Source organism: Delphinapterus leucas, chromosome 1 (assembly GCF_059928025.1).
Source record: "Delphinapterus leucas isolate spDelLeu-1000000601 "Yukka" chromosome 1, BTC_Dleu_Yukka2, whole genome shotgun sequence".
NCBI classification, from domain to species: Eukaryota; Metazoa; Chordata; class Mammalia; order Artiodactyla; family Monodontidae; genus Delphinapterus; species Delphinapterus leucas.
In genome coordinates, this window is record NC_143129.1 from 172,162,846 (window position 1) to 172,180,876 (window position 18,031).

The 18,031-nt window shown below is 50.3% G+C and overlaps 1 protein-coding gene across 6 annotated transcripts; it reads left to right on the top strand.

Moving 5' to 3' along the window:
• Positions 1-216: 216 nt before the first annotated feature.
• Positions 217-17,129, top strand: HMGCL (3-hydroxy-3-methylglutaryl-CoA lyase). Of its 6 annotated transcripts, XM_089899184.1 has the most exons (10): positions 366-2,333; positions 2,872-2,950; positions 4,661-4,744; positions 6,562-6,669; positions 7,383-7,478; positions 9,187-9,335; positions 11,858-11,921; positions 13,374-13,562; positions 14,901-15,026; positions 16,251-17,123. In XM_089899184.1, exons 4-10 carry the CDS (start codon positions 6,580-6,582, stop codon positions 16,350-16,352), a joined length of 816 nt encoding a protein of 271 aa, XP_089755310.1. In that variant the 5' UTR covers positions 366-2,333; positions 2,872-2,950; positions 4,661-4,744; positions 6,562-6,579; the 3' UTR covers positions 16,353-17,123. The 6 variants fall into 6 exon arrangements, with proteins under 6 accessions (XP_022407483.1, XP_022407484.1, XP_089755310.1 ...); XM_022551775.3 differs by lacking the exons at positions 366-2,333; positions 2,872-2,950 and adding an exon at positions 217-315 and having other exon boundaries at positions 16,251-17,129; XM_022551776.2 differs by lacking the exons at positions 366-2,333; positions 2,872-2,950; positions 16,251-17,123 and adding exons at positions 236-315; positions 13,653-13,780 and having other exon boundaries at positions 14,901-15,013.
• The last annotated feature ends 902 nt before the right edge of the window (positions 17,130-18,031 follow it).

The following is an 18,031-nucleotide window of genomic DNA, read 5'->3' on the forward strand; positions in this document are numbered from 1 at the left end:
AGACTTTGGTTAATTTTTGTTCATCTTTATAGTCCTAGCGCCTCACTTCGTCTGGCACACAAAGGGCGCGCATAAACAACGGCTAGGGAAGCACTGACCAGAAGAAATAAAAACGTAGACAGACAGGGCACAGAGCCAGCGTAGGGCGTCACCACGGCGCTCCAGAGGCCCCGCCCCACAGGCGGGGCCCCGCCCACCTGGCTGTCGTGGTCACGTGGGGCTCCGCTGGGTTGCCGCCGGGGAAGCTGGGTGAAGATGGCGACAGTGAAGAAGGCGCTCCTGTGGAGACTGGTGGGCTCGGCGTCCCTCCGGGCTGTAAGTGCCCCGGCCCGCCCAGGGGCGGTCCTGAAGGCACCGTGATGGTCAGGTCGGGGGCTTGGCCCATAGCGGCTGCTCTCTGAGAGGAGAAGCCGGACAGCTCATCACGCCAGGAGGGTTGGGAGGGCTTTGGAATCTTGGACCCTCTCTGACTCGTCCAAATCCCTTGAGGGGCGTGGGGAAACTGAGGCCCAGAGATGGGGAGCGACTCGCCCGGGTTGTGGAGACCTGGGTCGCCATCCCAGGCGTCCTCATTCCCTGGCCAAGGCTCTTTCTGGTGACCCTGGCATGTGTCTCCCTGTAACTGAGCTTCAGACTTCCCCAAGTCCCTCATTAAAAAAATCATGATTACCCTGCCAGTTCGAGTGGAGAAACCCAGGTCATCCCCCTCCGTCCGTCTCCATTTCCAGCTCTTGTTGCATTTGGGGACGCTTGGCGAGCTATCCCAGCGTGCTGAGCAGGACTTAGATCGCGTGTGGCCAGTTGTGATTCCCTTGGAATTGTACTTTGGGCCAGTTTGATCCTGGTGTTTCCATCTCTCGCCCATGCTCAGTGAGTGGAAGGAAAGTGTAGGAGAACCTAATTGTATAAAGGGTTGAATACATTGTGTTGGGTAAAGCTCGAGCTGAGATGTCCCAGTGGTTCTGAAGCCACTTTTGCGGTTGAGTGACAGGTCTCTAAACCCTGGTTTTCTTGATCTATGACGTGAGAAAACATTACCTCAGGGTTGGTTTGGAGATTAAGGAAAACGTAAGTAAAGCATTTAACATTGTTCTAGCTCTTAGTAAGTGATTGCTCAGTTGTTGCCTTAGAGTTTAGGAGGAGTTTAAACTGGTAAAAATTACACTGCCTTGGCAGTAGGGGCCCCTCTCAGAAAACCACTTCAGTGTCTACTAGACCACCTTCCCCCACCGATTGCTCATCGCAAATAAATCCAGTAAGTCCAGCTTGAAAAGTTAAGAAAATTAAATGAGATGGTGGATGCAAATGTGATTTGAAAAAATTCCTGGTGTAATGAAATGCTGGTAGTAGTCCCTCCCTCCATGGGGTAACTTGCACGGACTTGATGTCAGAACCAGACGGTTAAATCCAAACTTCCTCACTTCCTACCTGTGTGATTTGGGGTTTTCTGAGGCTGTTTCCTCCTCTATGGAATTGGAATAGTGATAGTTCCTGTCATGTAGGGACTAAATGAGGTGCTGATGTCTGGAAGTTAGCACTGGGCTTTAGTCAGTTTTAGCTGTTGATAAAGGTACCATAGCTCAGGAGGCTGTGGCCCAGGATTTGTGTGGTTAGAGGGGATTATTTCTATGCAGAACTTTACAGAGGGAATGAATTGGGTGTTTAACCAAGGCGAGAGAAGACGGGGGGGACCGAAGGGTGGCAGAGGCAACATGGCCTAGGGGTTAAGAGCATAGGCTCTAGATCCACACTGCTTGGTTCAGATATGAGCTCAGTGACTAGCTAACCATGTGACCTTGGGAAAATTACTTAATCTCCTTGGACTTCAGATTTCTCACAGTAAAATGGGGATTATAATAGTTCCTACCTAATAAGGTTGTTGAGAGGATAGTATGGGTTAATATGTAAAAGGCTCTTTTAAGTGCCTGGCAAATAGTAAATGCTTCAATAATAGTAAATGCTTGTTTTGTTGTTAGCATGAAGAGTTGTTATGGGGAAGGAAGTAGAATTGAGTTTATTCTGTTCTCACAAAAGGAACTTGGAAACAGGTTTTACATTCTTTCAACAACATTCACTGGTTATTTATTGAGCCCATATTAGGTAGCAAGGCCTTGGAAACATAACAATGAATAAAACAAAGTCCCTGCCTCATGGAGCTTACATTCCAGTGCGATCCTTTTAGGGTAATGTACCAGCAGAGGCTGAACATACCTTTTGGAGGGATATTCAACTTGCAGGGACCTTCCAACCTAGCCTATTGACACCCTGAAATTCAGTGGCTCATCACCTTAGTCTCTAGGAAGCTTTACTGGCTAAAACCAAAGCCAATTCAGGTGAGTTGTTTAAGTTCCAGCTGATTCATAGCTGGGAATATTTCCTTCCTTAAGGGTTTCAGGAATTTGGGATCCTTGTCAGATTCCCAGTACCCCTCTCCCCTTGCCCCATTGCAATATGTTTATCCAGAGCGAATCTGGTAAAATGTAATTAATTTAAACAGTATTGAGTAGTACTAAGAAGAATAGAGGAAAGAGGGCAAAAAAGCCTTGTATTACTTGGTGGTGGTCGGGAGGGGGAGATTTCCTATAGAGGACTTTATATAGGACAGACTTTACACAGAGGAGACTCGGGGCCTTTTTTTAATGTCTTCAACTGCTGAAGGTTTTATCTCCTCTCAGACTCACTCTCCTTGTCATCACCCAGCCTATGATTATAAGAGAACAGAGCCCCGTCCATCCCCACAACCCCACAAAGTCCAAGACTGCTTCTCACCACACTCAGTAATTGCCCTCCTCTGGGGCAGGTATGCCCTTCATGCATTTATTTGTTGTTTTAATAACTATTTAATGAGTGCCTCCTTTGTGCCAAGCACAGTGTCAAACGTGAGAGGAAGTGGAGGTTACGACAAAGTCGCTCATAGAGCATACATTCTACTGGAGGAATCATTGAGCAGGTATTATTTGCAGTGCTCTCAAGGAAGTAATTATAGTCCTGAAATAGAAAATAATGAGGGTGAGGGGATTGGCAGCTTTACAAAGGGTAGTCAGAGGGGCCTATCTATGACTGAAAGATGAGAGGGAGCCAGATGTGGGAAGGGCCAGGTGAGGAGCATCCTGGGCAGAGGAACTGTAAGCCCTGAGGCCCTGCTATGGGAGAAAGGCTGGTGGGTCTGGAGTATAGTGACCCATCTGAGGGGTGAGTGCAGAACAGTAGGAACCAGTAATGAGTTCTCGGAGATTGGCAGGAGTCAGATGATAAGAATCTTATAGGCTATGGTGAGTGGGGAAGGAATGAGTCAGGTTTCTGGCTTAGGCAACAGGGTGTATGTGATGCTTCTTACTGAGATAGGAAGACTCAAGTCGGACTGGGCTTTAGGAGTAATTAAAGTTCTGTTTAGGGACATCTGTGTTTGAGAGTGCAAATGGGTTTGTTTGAAAAAAACCTAGGGACTTCCCTGGTGGTGCAGTGGTTAAGACGCCACGCTCCCAATGCAAGGTGGCCCGGGTTCGATCCTTGGTCAGGGAACTAGATCCCACATGCATGCCGCAACTAAGGAGCCCATATGCCGTAACTAAGGAGCCGGTGAGCCACAACTAAGACCCAGCGCAACCAACTAAATAAATATTTAAAAAAAATAATTTAAAAAAGTAAAAACCTAAATGCTCAACTGTCAGGTGGTTGGAAATGGGTCTGGACTAAAGGAGAGTTGGAAATGGCCCTGTACTGGGAGCATGAATCACTTACTCCAGAGGTCCCCAACCCTCGGGCCATGGACCAGCATCGGTCTGTGGCCTGTTAGGAACCAGGCCGCACAGCAGGAGGTGAGCGGTGGGCAAGTGAGCGAAGCTTCATCTGCCGCTCCGAATCACTCCCATTACCGCCTGAGCTCCGCCTCCTGTCAGATCAGCGGCAGCATTAGATTCTTACAGGAGCGCGAGCTCTACTGTGAACTGCACATGTGAGGGATCTAGGTTGCTCGCTCCTTGTGAGAATCTAATGCCTGATGATCTGATGTGGAGCTGAGGCGGTGATGCTAGCGCTGGGGAGCAGCTGCAAATACAGATTATCATTAGCAGAGAGGTTTGACTGCGCAGAGACCATAATAAATCAGTTGCTTGCAGACTCATATCAAAACCCTATCAGTGAGTGGCAAGTGACAAACTGCATCTTATGGAGTAGACTGGACATAAGCCACACACTTCAAGTGTCATTGTCTCCCATCGCCCCCAGATGGGACCATCTAGTTGCAGGATAACAAGCTCAGGGATCCCACTGATTCTGCATTATGATGAGTTGCATAATTATTTCAGTATATATTACAATGTAATAATAGAAATAAAGCGCACAATAAATGTAATGTGCTTGAATCGTCCCGAAACCATCCCCTCCCCCACACACACAGTCCGTGGAAAAATTGTCTTCCACGAAACCAGTCCCTGGTGCCAACAAGGTTGGGGACTGCTGTCTTATTCTGTTCCTGTTTCTAAGTGAATTTTTTTTGTTGTTCTTGATTCTAAAACAGAGCAAATGTGAATTAAGGGGTGAGAAATATTGCTTCTTGTCTCAGTATCAGTGAAGATGGATACATTCTTTCAGATTTGCCCCCCTGGAGAATTGTGACAATTTCCTCCTGTTACTTTTTGTTTCCTCTTTTAAACCCAAGGTTAGCACCTCATCTGTGGGTACTTTCCCAAAGCAAGTGAAAATTGTGGAAGTTGGTCCCAGAGACGGACTACAAAATGAAAAGGTAAGGATGGAAATCAACCAAAAAAGTTTTTGCAGGCTTCGAGAGTTCCATGTGTTGGGTACAGAACTATACCCAACTTAGAGCTGGGTCGGGGAGGCCAGGCAGGCACCTGTGACAGTTCAGCCACAAGTGTTGTGACCCTGGGTCCACCTTAAGGCCCTGTGGGTGTGGCGGGGGGGGGTGGACGGTGAGTGCTGCAGGAGTGCAGAGGGAAGGTGAGGGCGTGCCTTTGATCCAGCAATTGCACATAAGGGGATTTGTCCAAAGGAAGTCATGAAAGTCACATGCAAAGATTTAGCCTTGCAGATGTTCCTTAAAACCCTGTTGTAACAGCAGAACAGCTGGAAACAACCTAAATGTTCAGTAGGAGGAAAGATAACTCAAATACATTAATGACTTCATAAAATGGAATATTGTGAAGCCATTAATAATATAGGAGTATATTAAGATGTAATCAGATTATAAGATAGTGTCTATATATATATATTTAATCTTATACTTCGTGTGTAAGAAACAAAAAAGTTTATATATGTGTGGGAGCATCTGCCTAGAAAAGGATCATAGAGCAGTGCTGTCCAGTAGAACTTCTGTGAAGACAGAAGTGTCCTAGGCTTGAGCTGTCCCGTACAGTAGCCACTAGACACTTGTGGCTGTTGGGCACTTGAAATGTGACTAGTGTGGCTGGGAATTGAATTTTTTAATGTAATTTTAATTAATTAAAATTTAAATAACCACGTATGGCTCATGTCTAATGTACTGGACTGCACAGATCTAGAAAGTTACCTGTCAGGGTATTAAGAGTGTTATCTCTGGGAGGTTTTAAGGGTGGTTTTCTTTTGTTTTTGGCATGTTTTTCTGAAATAATCATGTATTATTTTTTCAATAAGAAAACCTCTTTAAAAAAATTTTTTTTAAAGCATGATCAGCCTACCTTTAATAGTGAGTGTTGGTTGGAAACAATAAGCTGTAAGCTCTCTGAGGACAGGATCATGTCTGTTCTGCTCACCGCTGTATCTGTAGCTCCTAGCACAATCCTTGGAACATAGAAGGCTCTCAAAAATTACTTGTGGAATAGATTAAATTAAAGCAGTGGGAGAGAAATTGGGGGTGGAAGGGCCTGGCGAGAAGGACTTGGAGTTTTTAGGATTTTTGACCTAAATCCTGTAAGTACTAGGGAGCCATGGAAGGCTTTTGAGCAGGAGAGTGAGATAATGGAGACTGTGTTTTAGAAGGATTCCTGTGTGGGAGGAATTGGTAGAGTGACTGTGACCATGCCGTAACATACATGGGATAATGATGGTAGATTTGGATATAGGAGTCCACAGAGTCTGGTGAGCAGCTAGACATGGTGAGGGACAGAGAAGCAGTAGGCTGATCATGTGAGGATGAGATCCTGTGCCAGCTGAGAGACAGAAGGGGGAGGGTGTGACCCTTTGGAGGCCACATCTCATAGGACCCAGAAGGTTAGTCATCTCTGCCCTTTCAGGCCATGGCACTTTGTTTATGATGGGGTCATAAAGCAACAAAAATTTAGTTTAAAAGCCTATATGACAGGAAAATATTGTCTCCATGTCAGTATTAACTCATTTTCAAGTGAGAAACTGCTTCCACTGCAAAATGCTATCTGTAGAATTCGAAGACAAGCCTTGTTCTGCACCTGTTGGCCAGGATTACATGTGAATTCATGTTAGTGTTTGAAAGTTGAGATAGTGAAGTGCTTGCTGTAGTAAAAGCTTTGAACTAACAGGCTGCATTCTGAGACCATTTTATTACTGACTTTGCCAACCTGTCTCTTCTGGTTTTTCTCTGCATTACAGAATATTATACCTACTCCAATGAAAATCAAACTGATAGACATGCTTTCCGAAGCAGGACTTCCTGTTATAGAAGCCACCAGCTTTGTGTCTCCCAAATGGGTTCCCCAGGTGAGCCCCAGCCCTCAGGCATGTCTCAGATGAGAGGGATGTAAAGTTTTGCACTTGCCCTGGAAGTCAGTAGAAGTCAGGAACGTAAGTTTCCAGGTCTCTGGCTTTGAGAGCTCTCTGTGCTTCATAGTAGCATGTGCAGCAAAAGAGCATGCCCCGGGAGGCAGGTGGCTTGGATTCAGTCTTGGCCCTGCCCCGACTTGCGTGGTGAGCTTGGTGAGGCCTTCCCCTCTCCAGCTTCAAGATGACCTCTCAGGTCTCTTCTGGCTCTAAGAAGTCTAGAATCTCTAGGCCTGTCTAGAGGTGTGGCTTCTGCGTTTGTGAAGGGGAAAGACTGGCGACTCCTGCTTCACAGAGATAGTCAAGTGGGAAGAAAGATCCTGTTCCAACTGAGTTAGATGGCACTGAGCACGGTGCCGGGCTCGGAGCACATTCTCAGCAAATGGCTACAAGTACCATTGCTGCTGTTGCTCCTTATGTAGAGTTGACAGTGTTAGCCGTATGGAGAGACTGGGGATCTCACCCATGCCAAGGAGCCTTCTCGCTCATGAGCAGTCAAACAAATAGTAAGAGCATTGGGGAGACTCAGCTCTGCGAAAGGACTCATTCTGCAAGGGTCCTGGAGAACAGAGATTTTGTGCTAAAACGTTTTTCTCTACCTGAACTCTGCCTGCCCTTGGTGGTGACTTGGCAGTGTCTCCTTTGGCTCTCAGATGGCTGACCACGCTGAAGTCATGAAGGGCATCCAGAAATTTCCCGGCATCAGCTACCCAGTGCTGACCCCAAATTTCAAAGGCTTCCAGGCAGCGGTAAGAGATCTGTTTTTGGTGGGGGCCCCTGAAATGAGATTGATGGCATTGGCCTCTGTCTTGTCCCTGGGCTCAGTCCCTGTCCCAGGATGTCTGTCTGAATGACTTGTCTCCAGCAGTGATGGGCACCGTCAGACAGACCTGGGGGCAGTCCTGGCACTGCCACTCCCAGCTCTCTGATCTTGACAAGCTGCTAAACCTCTCTGAGCCTCAGGTTCTGCCTATAAAATAAGGTTAATGATGGTACCTAACATTGTGAGGATTTCAGAAGATAGGATGCACATGAGTTGCTTAGTAAGAGCCTGGTAGAAGATAAGTGCTTAATAAACGTTAGCTCTTGTTGTTGCCCATCTCCTCTTTAAAAAAAGGTGATCGAGCTCTCCACAAGAGTTAAAGGTGGTTGCTAGTATCTGTCAACTTTCTTATAATTTTACATGAGAACGTCATTGGAGATGTTGATTCCGAATTTAGGCAAAAAGCTTCTTTTAAGAGTGACTTCCAGGGCCTCCCTGGTGGCGCAGTGGTTGAGAGTCTGCCTGCCGATGCAGGGGACACGGGTTCGTGCCCCAGTCCGGGACGATCCCACATGCCGCGGAGCGGCTGGGCCCGTGAGCCATGGCCGCTGAGCCTGCGCGTCCGGAGCCTGTGCTCTGCAACGGGAGAGGCCACAACAGTGAGAAGCCCGCGTACCGCAAAATAAAAAGAGTGACTTCCAGGGTGGTGACGGCAGCAGCAGTGTTGGTCCTTGGGGAAGGCCAAGGCTTCTTTTTTATTGAGATATAACTCACTGTATTAATTTCCTAGGGCTGCCATTATAAAATATGAAAAATCTAGGTGGCTTAAAACAATAGAAGTGTATTCTCTCACAGTTCTGGAGGCTAGAAGTCCTAAATCAAGGTGTCAGTAGGGTTGGTTCCTTCTTCTTTTTTTTTTAAATTTATTTATGTATTTATTTTTGGTTGCGTTGGGTCTTTGTTGCTGTGCGTGGGCTTTCTCTAGTTGCAGCGAGCAGGGGCTACTCTCCGTTCTGGTGCGCAGGCTTCTCATTATGATGGCTTCTCTTGTTGCAGACCATGGGCTCTAGGCATGCGGGCTCAGTAGTTTTGGCTCACGGGCTCTAGGTGTGTGGGCTCAGTAGTTGTGGCTCGGGGGCTCTAAAGTGCAGGCTCAGTAGTTGTGGTTCACGGGCTTAGTTGCTCCGCGGCATGTGGGATCTTCCCGGACCAGGGCTCGAACCCGTGTCCCCTGCGTTGGCAGGTGTATTCTTAACCACTGCGCCACCAGGGAAGCCCAGGTTGGTTCCTCTGAGGTCTCTGAGAGAGAATCTTTCCACGCCTCTCTCCTAGTTTCTGGTGATGATTGGCAATCCTCAGTGTTCCTCCGCTTTTAGGTGCGTCACTCCAGTATCTGCTTCCCCCTCGCTGGCCTTTCCTCTGTGTCTGTCTTCACATGGGCGCAATCGTATAAGGGAAGAGGGACTAATATGACTTCACCTTAGCTATTACATCTACAATGACCCTATTGCCAAACAAGGTCATGTTCTGAGGTACTGGGGGTCAGCATTTCAACATGTCTTTGGGAAGGACACAAATCAACTTATAATATTCATATATCATAAAATTCACCATTAGACAAAGGTTTTTGCCACTCTGTGTGGGTATTCCTTGAAGAGAAAAATGCTGAAAGGAATTCACCTGGCCGTTGGCAGGTTGCTGCTGGAGCCAAGGAAGTGGCTGTCTTTGGAGCTGCCTCCGAGCTCTTCAGCAAGAAGAACATCAACTGCTCCATAGATGAGAGTGTGCAGCGGTTTGACGAAATCTTGAAGGCAGCTCGGGCAGCCAGTATCCCTGTGCGGGGGTGAGTCTGACCACATTGGTGCTGCCTCTCTTTATTTCCTCAGTACCATTCTGGAATAGGGCCAGGCTTTAACTCCAGTGACCATGCCTCACAGACTCCTTATCCTGGGTGCAGGCAGCCCAAGCTCCACACCCAGACATCTTTTCCCAAGTAAATTTGGTCAGAAGAAATCCTGGCAAGTGCTTTCTCCAAACCTGATTTTTGGGTCAGTTCACCAGAGGAATCTAGCAGGACAGACACTAAACAGGGTTTGTGGAGGTCAGTTTAATCCTGGCTCCACCACCAACTCTTCACACATCCCTGAGGAATCCCTTCGGCCTCTAAGACGTCTCCGACATCACGTCTTTAATAGCAGTAGTGACAGGCGTTGTCCATGTATTATCTAATTGTAGCCTCACACTCGCCCAGCAAGGAGGCGTCTGTCCCCGCTTCCAGATGACAAAACTGAGGCTCAGGAAGGATGAAGAGTCTGCTGTAAGGTCACACAGCAAACTGCAGCCAGAACGCTGTTTCAGGAGTACACATCTGATCACATCACTCCCTGGTTAAACCCTGTCAGTGACTCAACTCCAGGCTTTTCAACGTGGTTTACAAGCCCCTGCGTTCTTCAGCCCCTGTCACTCTCTGCAGCTCACATCCCTCTTCTGGCCCCGCTTCCTCAGCACACCGCAGTCCAGCCAGCTGGACTTTCTTCCCATTTGTCACATGGCCCAGTTCTCTCCTGCCTCTGGGCCTTTGCACGTGCTTTCTGTAGACTCAGGACACTCTTCCTCCTACATCCTACTTGTCAGGGCTAACTCCTGCTCATCTTCAGGTCCTCTCATGGATGCCAGTTTCTCCACGAAGCTTTCTCTTCCCTTAGGTGGAGTTGGTGTCCCTCCTCTGGGCTCCCAGAGTCCCCTGAACATCCTCTAACAAAGCACTTACCTGCTTGTTAAATTCTCCTCTGCCTCCCATCGCCCACTAGACTCTGCTCTCCGTGAGGGCAGAGCCCACCTCAGTCCCTGCTGTACTCCCTCTCCCAGCTCTGGGCCTAGCACATAGTAGGTGCTCAGGAACCGACGGGCGGATAGATGGATGGGGAAGCAAGGGCATGTCAGGTCTTCCTGACTCCCAAGCCTGTGCTCTTTCCTCAGTATTTCTTTAGCTTTTCTGTGCTCAGCAGTGATTGGAGAGTAAGAAGAAGGATTAAGATGGAAAAATACACTGAGATGTTTGAGTCTGAAATGTATTTATCCAGCAGACACTTATTATGCCTCATAATACGCAGAGTACTTTGTAAGACTCTAAAAGGTTTTAATGGAGCCTCAGTCTGAATGGGGTGGGTGGACATAGAAGCTGGCTACACCCAAGATCCAGACTCCTCACCGTAACTCGCAAGACCCCACGATCAGGCCGGTGGCCTCCTCTCCAACCTCATGTTGTACTTCTTTGCCCCTTGCTGCCCATACCTCAGCTGTTTTGTCCTTTGTTCTGTGTCTTGAACACACCTACTCTTCGGTCTCAGGGACTCTACGCTGGTTCTTCTCTCTGCCCGGAACACGGCTCTCCTCCCATCTCAGCTCCAGCTTCGCGTCCTCACAGAGGTCTTCTGGGCCATCCTACTGTTGCTGGCCTCCTCTGGTTGCTCCTGTCACACTTCCCTTGTCTTTCCTTCATAGCACGTCACTTTTTGAGATTATGTCCTTCCCTTATTAGACTTTTTGTTTGTTTGTTTGCTTGCTGTATGCGGGCCTCTCACCGCTGCGGCCTCTCCCGTTGTGGAGCACAGGCTCCGGACGCGCAGGCTCAGCGGCCATGGCTCACGGGCCCAGCCGCTCTGCGGCATGTGGGATCTTCCTGGACTGGGGCACAAACCCGTGTCCCCTGCATCGGCAGGCGAACTCCCAACCACTGCGCCACCAGGGAAGCCCTAGATCACTCTTTTATCGCTGTCTCCCTACCTGAAACCTTAAGCTCTGTGGCGGTGGGGATCTTTTCAGTCTTGCTCACTGCGCTTCCCCAGTGCCTGGCACACCGTGGGCAGCTCGGTATATATCAGTTGAATAAATGAGTGTTTGAACCCTCTGGCCACTCAGTCGGAGCAGCCGGTCCCTTGGCCCTCAGCTGGCCCAGCTTTTTCGTTCCCGCTTTGCTTTCACCCGTCCTTAGTCCTCTCCCAAGCGTGGCCTCACTCCGTGCGGCTCCGCTGGCTGCCCATAGTGCCCTCTTTAGCTTCTCCTCCCCCTTGGTTGGTCTCTGGCTGCCTCTCTGTGTGTCGCCTGCTTCCTGAACTACAGGCCTGTTAGTTTCTTGCCCTCCCCGCTGTGGCGCTGCACTGCCCGCTCCTGGCACTGAGCAGCACTGCCTTCGCCCGCTCGCCGGCATTGAGTTAGCCTCTCAGCCAGGCCCTTGGCCTCCCGCCTGGCTTCAGGTTTGGGTGCAGGCTAACCAGGGATGTGTGTCAAGCAGCCACCCTGCCCCAGCTCTGCTGGCCAAAGAGCCCGGGGGCACTGACACCAATCCTCCCTGTTTTCCCACAGGTACGTCTCCTGTGTGCTCGGATGCCCCTACGAAGGGAAGATCTCCCCGGCTAAAGTAGCTGAGGTGCGTGTGGGGGGATTTCGTGAGCGTTGGCTCCCGTGCCTGCCCCTGAGTGCGTAGGTTGCTCTCGCCACACTTTCATGGTGGGTCACGGATTTCATTTCTTTGCCCAGCTCCTTCATTAAGCCCCTCTGAGAGCACAGCCCTGTGCTCACCCCTGGAGGGCCACCTCCTAGCCTGGCATGGAGTCTCCGAAGCCCCTGCCCTCTACCCCAGGGTGAAAGCCCCTGACACAGTTTCCAGTCTGGTCAGTGGACAGGTGAGGTGAGGTGAGAATCCTCTGCAGAGGGCTTCCTTGTAGTGGCTGGAGAGACCATTGACATCCTCTTAGAATAACACAGGGCGGGAAATGAACTTGAACAGCCCAAGAACTTATGTCATTTTGTCCACAAAAGCACCCAGCAAATTTGGTGTTATTGTTATTCCATTTTACAGTTGAGGAAACAGACTAACTTGCCATGCAGGTTGCAAATGGTGAAACCAGGTCTCAACCCCCACCTGGCGTACCTCTAAAGCCCTCTTGCTCTTCCCACACACCAGGTAGCACCCGGAAATGAGCATTGGTAACAGTAGCAACTGCTCATTGAGAGTGGCTGCTGTCGTCCAGAATCTCAGCCTCCTGTTGCCGCCAGTCCTCCCTGTATCCTGCAAAGGCTCGTCACTGTTTTTCAGAAGCAGAAGCTGAAGCTCAGGAAAGTTAGGTCCGTAGCCAAGGTCCCATAGCTAGTGAGCAGCGGAACTGGGGTTTTACTTCAGCATCACGTCACCCCCGAGCCTGCCGCTTCTGCTGCACCCGCTGCCGCCCACTGGCTGCCATGGCTCCTTGTCATTCTGTCCACATGGGCAGCCGCGGAGGGGGCTCACCGATTTCTTTATCCATCAGACCACCGTTGAGTATCACCACATCCCTGACCCCACCTCCGCCTTCCCCCCCCTTCTCCAGCACAGCAGTGTGGAGCAGCGTCTCCTCAGGTGGGGCATATACTGCTCTGGTTTTGCAGTGATTTTAGGGGTTGACAGATGCACTTCTAAAAGTTTTAATAGTTATGTACTTCTCTTAAAAATATATAACTAGCACCCCAGACCCATGATTTCACACATCTTCCTACCAAGGATAGAGCTACGCGAAAGGAATCAATTCTACTGATTCTGGTCCCTGGGTCTGACACAGTGTGTGAAGGTGGTTAAGTGGAGGACTGGATGGAGTTTGAGGCACGCACGGGAGGAAAGCATAGGGGTTGGGGCCCCAGGGCCCGCACCCAGTGGCCAGCTCTGCTCCTTACGTCCCAGTCTCCTGACAAGTAGAAGGAGGATCGTCATTCCCACTCATAAAGTTGTAAGGAGTCTGTGGTCTGATAGGAATTTAGTGTCTCACACGTGGAGGTGTTCTGCGTAGGCTAAGGACCCCTGGCTTGAGGAATCTGGGGTCCTCCCAGCGCCTGCTTGTTTCCCCAGGTTGCCAAGAAGATGTACTCAGTGGGCTGCTATGAGATCTCTCTGGGAGACACCATTGGCGTGGGCACCCCTGGGACCATGAAGGATATGCTGTCCGCTGTCATGCATGAGGTGCCAGTGGCTGCCCTGGCTGTCCACTGCCATGACACCTATGGCCAGGCCCTGGCCAACACCTTGATGGCCCTGCAGGTAATCAGGGCATGTCCCAGAGTAGAGGCACATGTCCATCCTCCCGAAGGGTATGGTGGCAGGACAGCTATGTTTCATTTATTCTTTCAGCAAGCGTTCACTGTGCTGAAGGCCCACACCTGTGTGCCAGGCCACGGCTGGCCATGGCGGACACAAACATGTGACCCTGCCCTGAAAGTGCCTGCATCTGTCTGTTAGGAGAGACAGTCGAGAATCAGGTGATAATCCTAATGCACTGTGACAGATGCCACACAGGGAGGAAGCCTGGGGCTCAGCAAGGCCCCAGTCCCAGCTGGGGAGGTCAGGGAGGATTCGCCAGGGGAGGCTTGAAGGACACGAAAAAGTTAAGCAGTTGAAAAAGGGAAGCGGAAAGGTGACCAGGCAGCACTGCATTGTAAGACTAAGGTGGGGTCAGGGAGGACTCAGGTGCCCCGGCCCCGCCCTAGCACACAGGGCTGTGAGTGCGCGCGCGTGTGCCCGTGTGTAGCAAGAGCGGGCAGGAAGTAGGGAGGGAGGCAGAGGTCACTCAGAGGGAGAACCTTTAACGCTGTTCCCCAAAGATTGGACTAAGACCTCAGATTGGGTTTCTTTTGAGGCTTGCTTCTTGCGGGCTGGCCCAGAATGAAGGTCCCATGGCCCAGCAGCCCCTTAGACGGAAATTTCCGAGTGTCTGACCACAGGCTGCCTTGCTGTAGTGATAGTCTGAGTCTAGCCGGTTGTCTTCAGGTTAGCTAGAGCAATCCGGGGCCACCTTATTTTTCCCCCTCTTTCTAGTTCTCATGTTACCTCCTTGAGGCTCATGTCTTTAAGCCAGATGATTCTATTACCTTCTGGGTCTGTTTTCTCAGAGTTGAGGTTTAAGGAGAGAGGAGAAAGTGAAACAGTCATATTAGGAAAGTGGGGTGACTGACCTAGAGAAATGGGATAGGCCCCTGTGGGGTTAGAGGCTTGATGTGGGGTGAGGGAGTGGGGGCGGGGGGGAGTGAACACGGTAAGCAACAGGGGTCTGAAACCTCAACAGTGGGAGAGGGTTAGTTTAGGTCGGTGATCGGGAAGGGCCCCTCTGAGGAGGTGGCTTTTAGGCTGAGAAGGAGAAGGTGAAGAGTTGACCATGAAAGGAAGGAGGGTGGATATTCCTGGCAGAGGAAACAGTGTAGCATAAAAGACTCACACTGTTTTAGGAACTAAAAAGAGGAACAGTTTCTTTCAGTGGGATTTTCACGTCGACAGAATCATAAGCCAAAGAATTTCAGGCAGCAGGTGGTAGGTTTGCAAGAACCGGCTTTGTGGGCTCTGGTCCCCACGGTGACAGCCATGCTTCACCGTCCTTGCTTGCAGATGGGAGTGAGCGTCGTGGACTCTTCCGTGGCGGGACTTGGAGGCTGTCCCTATGCACACGGAGCATCGGGAAACTTGGCCACCGAGGACCTGGTCTACATGCTGGCCGGCTTGGGCGTTCACACGGTAATGTCACCTGCCTCCCGGTGGCGGCAGCCCTGAACTGACCAGAGCTCTGCCTGAAGCCGGAGGACAGAAGCTGCTGGGTTTGTTCAGGGTTTTTGTGGTGGTGCTGGTGCAGTTAAGAGAAGGGTGCCAAGGGATTAGGGCCGTTCTGTCATATGTTTTGGGATAACAGAGCGTGGCAGATGGAGGCCACGAGGAGGCAGGCCCTCAGTGTGAGTCTGACGGTTCAGTCTGAGGGGGCATGGGGGTGTAGGGAAAGAGCCCTGAAAGGGTAAAGCCATGACCTGAAGCGAGTCAGTTTCCTCTGGACCTTTGTTTTGTTCTCTGAAAAATGAGGGCAGCAGAATTAGCCCCCCAGGGCTCTGCCGGAGTCAGTAAGGGCCCTCAGTGTGGGTTGGAAGCAGGGTAGCATCTGTGCTTTTGGATTAGACAGAACTGGGTTTAAAACCTAGTCCTGTCACTCACAGGCTGTGTGACCTGACAGATTACTTCACAGCTCTGGGCCTAGGAAATGGGAATAATAACAGCACCTATCTCACAGAGTCATTATGAGGATAAGAAAATGCGGAGTGCTTGGCCCAGAGCTAAGCAGATAGTACGCATCAGGAAGTAGCTATTGTTACCAAGAGGTTTTCAGTGTGGCCCTTTTAGGTTTTTTTTTTTTTTTTTTTTTAATTTTTCACTTATTTATTTTTGGCTGCGTTAGGTTACGTTGCAGGGTTTCTCTAGTTGTGGAGAGCGGAGGCTACTCTTCGTTGCAGTGCGTGGGCTTCTCATTGTGGTGGCTTCTCTTGTAGCGGAGCACGGGCTCTAGAGCGCAGCCTCAGTAGCTGTGGCACACAGGCTTAGTTGCTCCGTGGCATGTGGGATCTTCCCAGACCAGGGATCGAACCTGTGTCCCCTGCACTGGCAGGCAGATTTTTATCCACTGTGCCACCAGGGAAGCCCTTAGTTGGTGTTTTTACTCCTGTTTCTCTTTGCCTCACGGTCCTTACTTCAGTATTCAGTGTTTGACCACGGTGGGCCAGGCCTGTGCTGGACTCTGGAGTTGGAGAACCCCACATGCCACGAGGACACCACCTCACAGGCAACTGGTATTCCGTCGTCAGAGGAACAAGGGCCTGGTTGTCTTCACCCTTACACAGTTTTCTGTCCAGTCTGATGTTTCCCTGGGTGTTGAGGGCATGTTGTGACTTACTGCATCCTCTAACTTGTTTCTCAAAGGGTGTGAACCTCCAGAAGCTCCTGGAAGCTGGGGCCTTTATCTGTCAAGCCCTGAACAGAAGAACCAGCTCCAAAGTGGCTCAGGCTACCTGTAAACTGTGAGCCCCTTGCCCCCCAAAGCCCTGGGGACTGTGTGGGAATAAGGACATGTGGATGACTCACAGATGGGCATGTGGAAATGGGAATGAAATCAACAGGAGTAGGCACCTCACTGCCAGCTCTGCACCTAGATCTCTCCTGGCGGAAAGGAGGTGGACTGGAGTTGCCTGGCCTCAGGCCCTCCCTGCCTGACCTGAGTATGAGTAAGAGGCTTGGGCAGCTGGAGGTCTCCCTTCACCATGGACCCAAAGGCCCAGGAGTTGGATGCCTAAAGGCACTTGGGAACCCAATTCTCTGACTTGGGTTGATCCTCAAGTCTCATCTCTGGGTGAATCCTGCCAGTTGGCCACTCTCCACAGCTTGATGCTGCCATATCCTTGGGGCCATCGCTCGCTGACTTTGTAGGGCAAAGGGGCAGGGAGGAATTTTTCCCTCAGCTGGCAGAGGGCATTTGGTGAAGGGGTGAGGGCTGAGCTGTGGTGGCCACCTGCCAACTCCAGCACCTCTGGAAAATCTCCACTTTGTACATGATTGTTGAAAGCAGCTTATGTAATTAAAGGTTTAATGACATAACCATTCCAGTGTTCTGTGGCACAGATGTGTGTACATAGGGGAGAGAGAATAAAGCATCTTTTCAACATTTCCTCTAAGAGGAAAACACAGACTTCAGTTTATTAATCTCTGAATTTTCTCCCTGTTTGTTTCCCTTCTTGAGAATTGGGAAGGTCGATGGTAATGACAGCGCTGACCAGAGCACCCTGGGGAGGTTGTTTCTGAGGCTCGTGGCTCTGTGACCTGGGCTGTTGCACAAGGTCCTCTGGGCCTGGGCAGGTGCAGCTCTGGGCGCACTCAGCTCTCGGGACCTCAGCCTCTCCTGCCTGTCAGCCGTCCTTGCTGGACTCGGGCAGGCCCAGGGCACTCAGGCTGTGGGACACACGTGTGCATTTCTTCCTTTGCTCGGGTTTCATCATTCAGTCTGTCATGCCTTTATACACATCATTCCTTAGCCCTTCCTTTATTTTAAACAAAAACAGAACACCATTTTCTAACGTACTATTATGGTAGGCAGGGTGCAAACCGTTCCAGGCTGACCGCAATTGGCGCTGTAATTCCTGTTTTAGTTTTAGGGCTCCCTTAGCGGTATTTAAAAAAAAAAAAAATCTATCTAATCTAACCATCTTATTTATTTAATCTAATCCATCTACGCCGGGTCTATCTATCTAATCTAATCTATGCCGGGTCTTCGTTGCTGCGTTCGGGATCTTTAGGTGCGGCATATGGACTTCTTAGTTGCAGCATGCATGCGGGATCTAGTTCCCCGATCGAACCGCGGGCCCCCTGCATCGGGAGCACGGAGTCTTACAGGACCGACAGGGAAGTTCCCTTTGGCGGATTTTTAAACTAGACTTTCCAGAACGGCAGCTTCTGGGCGACCCCTACCCGTTCCCGTCCTTCGGCGCCGTCCCTCTCGCCTCTGTTCCAGGCAGCCATCTGCTTCATGCCAGGGTTACTAAAAAGAAAGAGTTTGGCAGCTACGAAAACAGTGGAAAACCTGCGGGCGAGCGTGGAGCCGCGGTCTTCGGCCCCACGCTTGGCTATGGCTCCCGCCGCGGGACGGCTGCCGGGCGTCCCTGAGAAGCCCCATCTCCTGGGGCGCGGCGCCTGTCTCCCGTGGTCGGGAC

What these genes read in the sequence shown, in the direction of transcription:
- HMGCL (XM_022551775.3), top strand. Translation starts at nt 256, where the DNA reads ATGGCGACAGTGAAGAAGGCGCTCCTGTGGAGACTGGTGGGCTCGGCG. An exon ending in GCTCGGCGTCCCTCCGGGCT is followed by an intron (nt 316 to 4,660) that starts GTAAGTGCCCCG and finishes TTTAAACCCAAG; the next exon opens with GTTAGCACCTCATCTGTGGG. An exon ending in CCCCGGCTAAAGTAGCTGAG is followed by an intron (nt 11,922 to 13,373) that starts GTGCGTGTGGGG and finishes TTGTTTCCCCAG; the next exon opens with GTTGCCAAGAAGATGTACTC.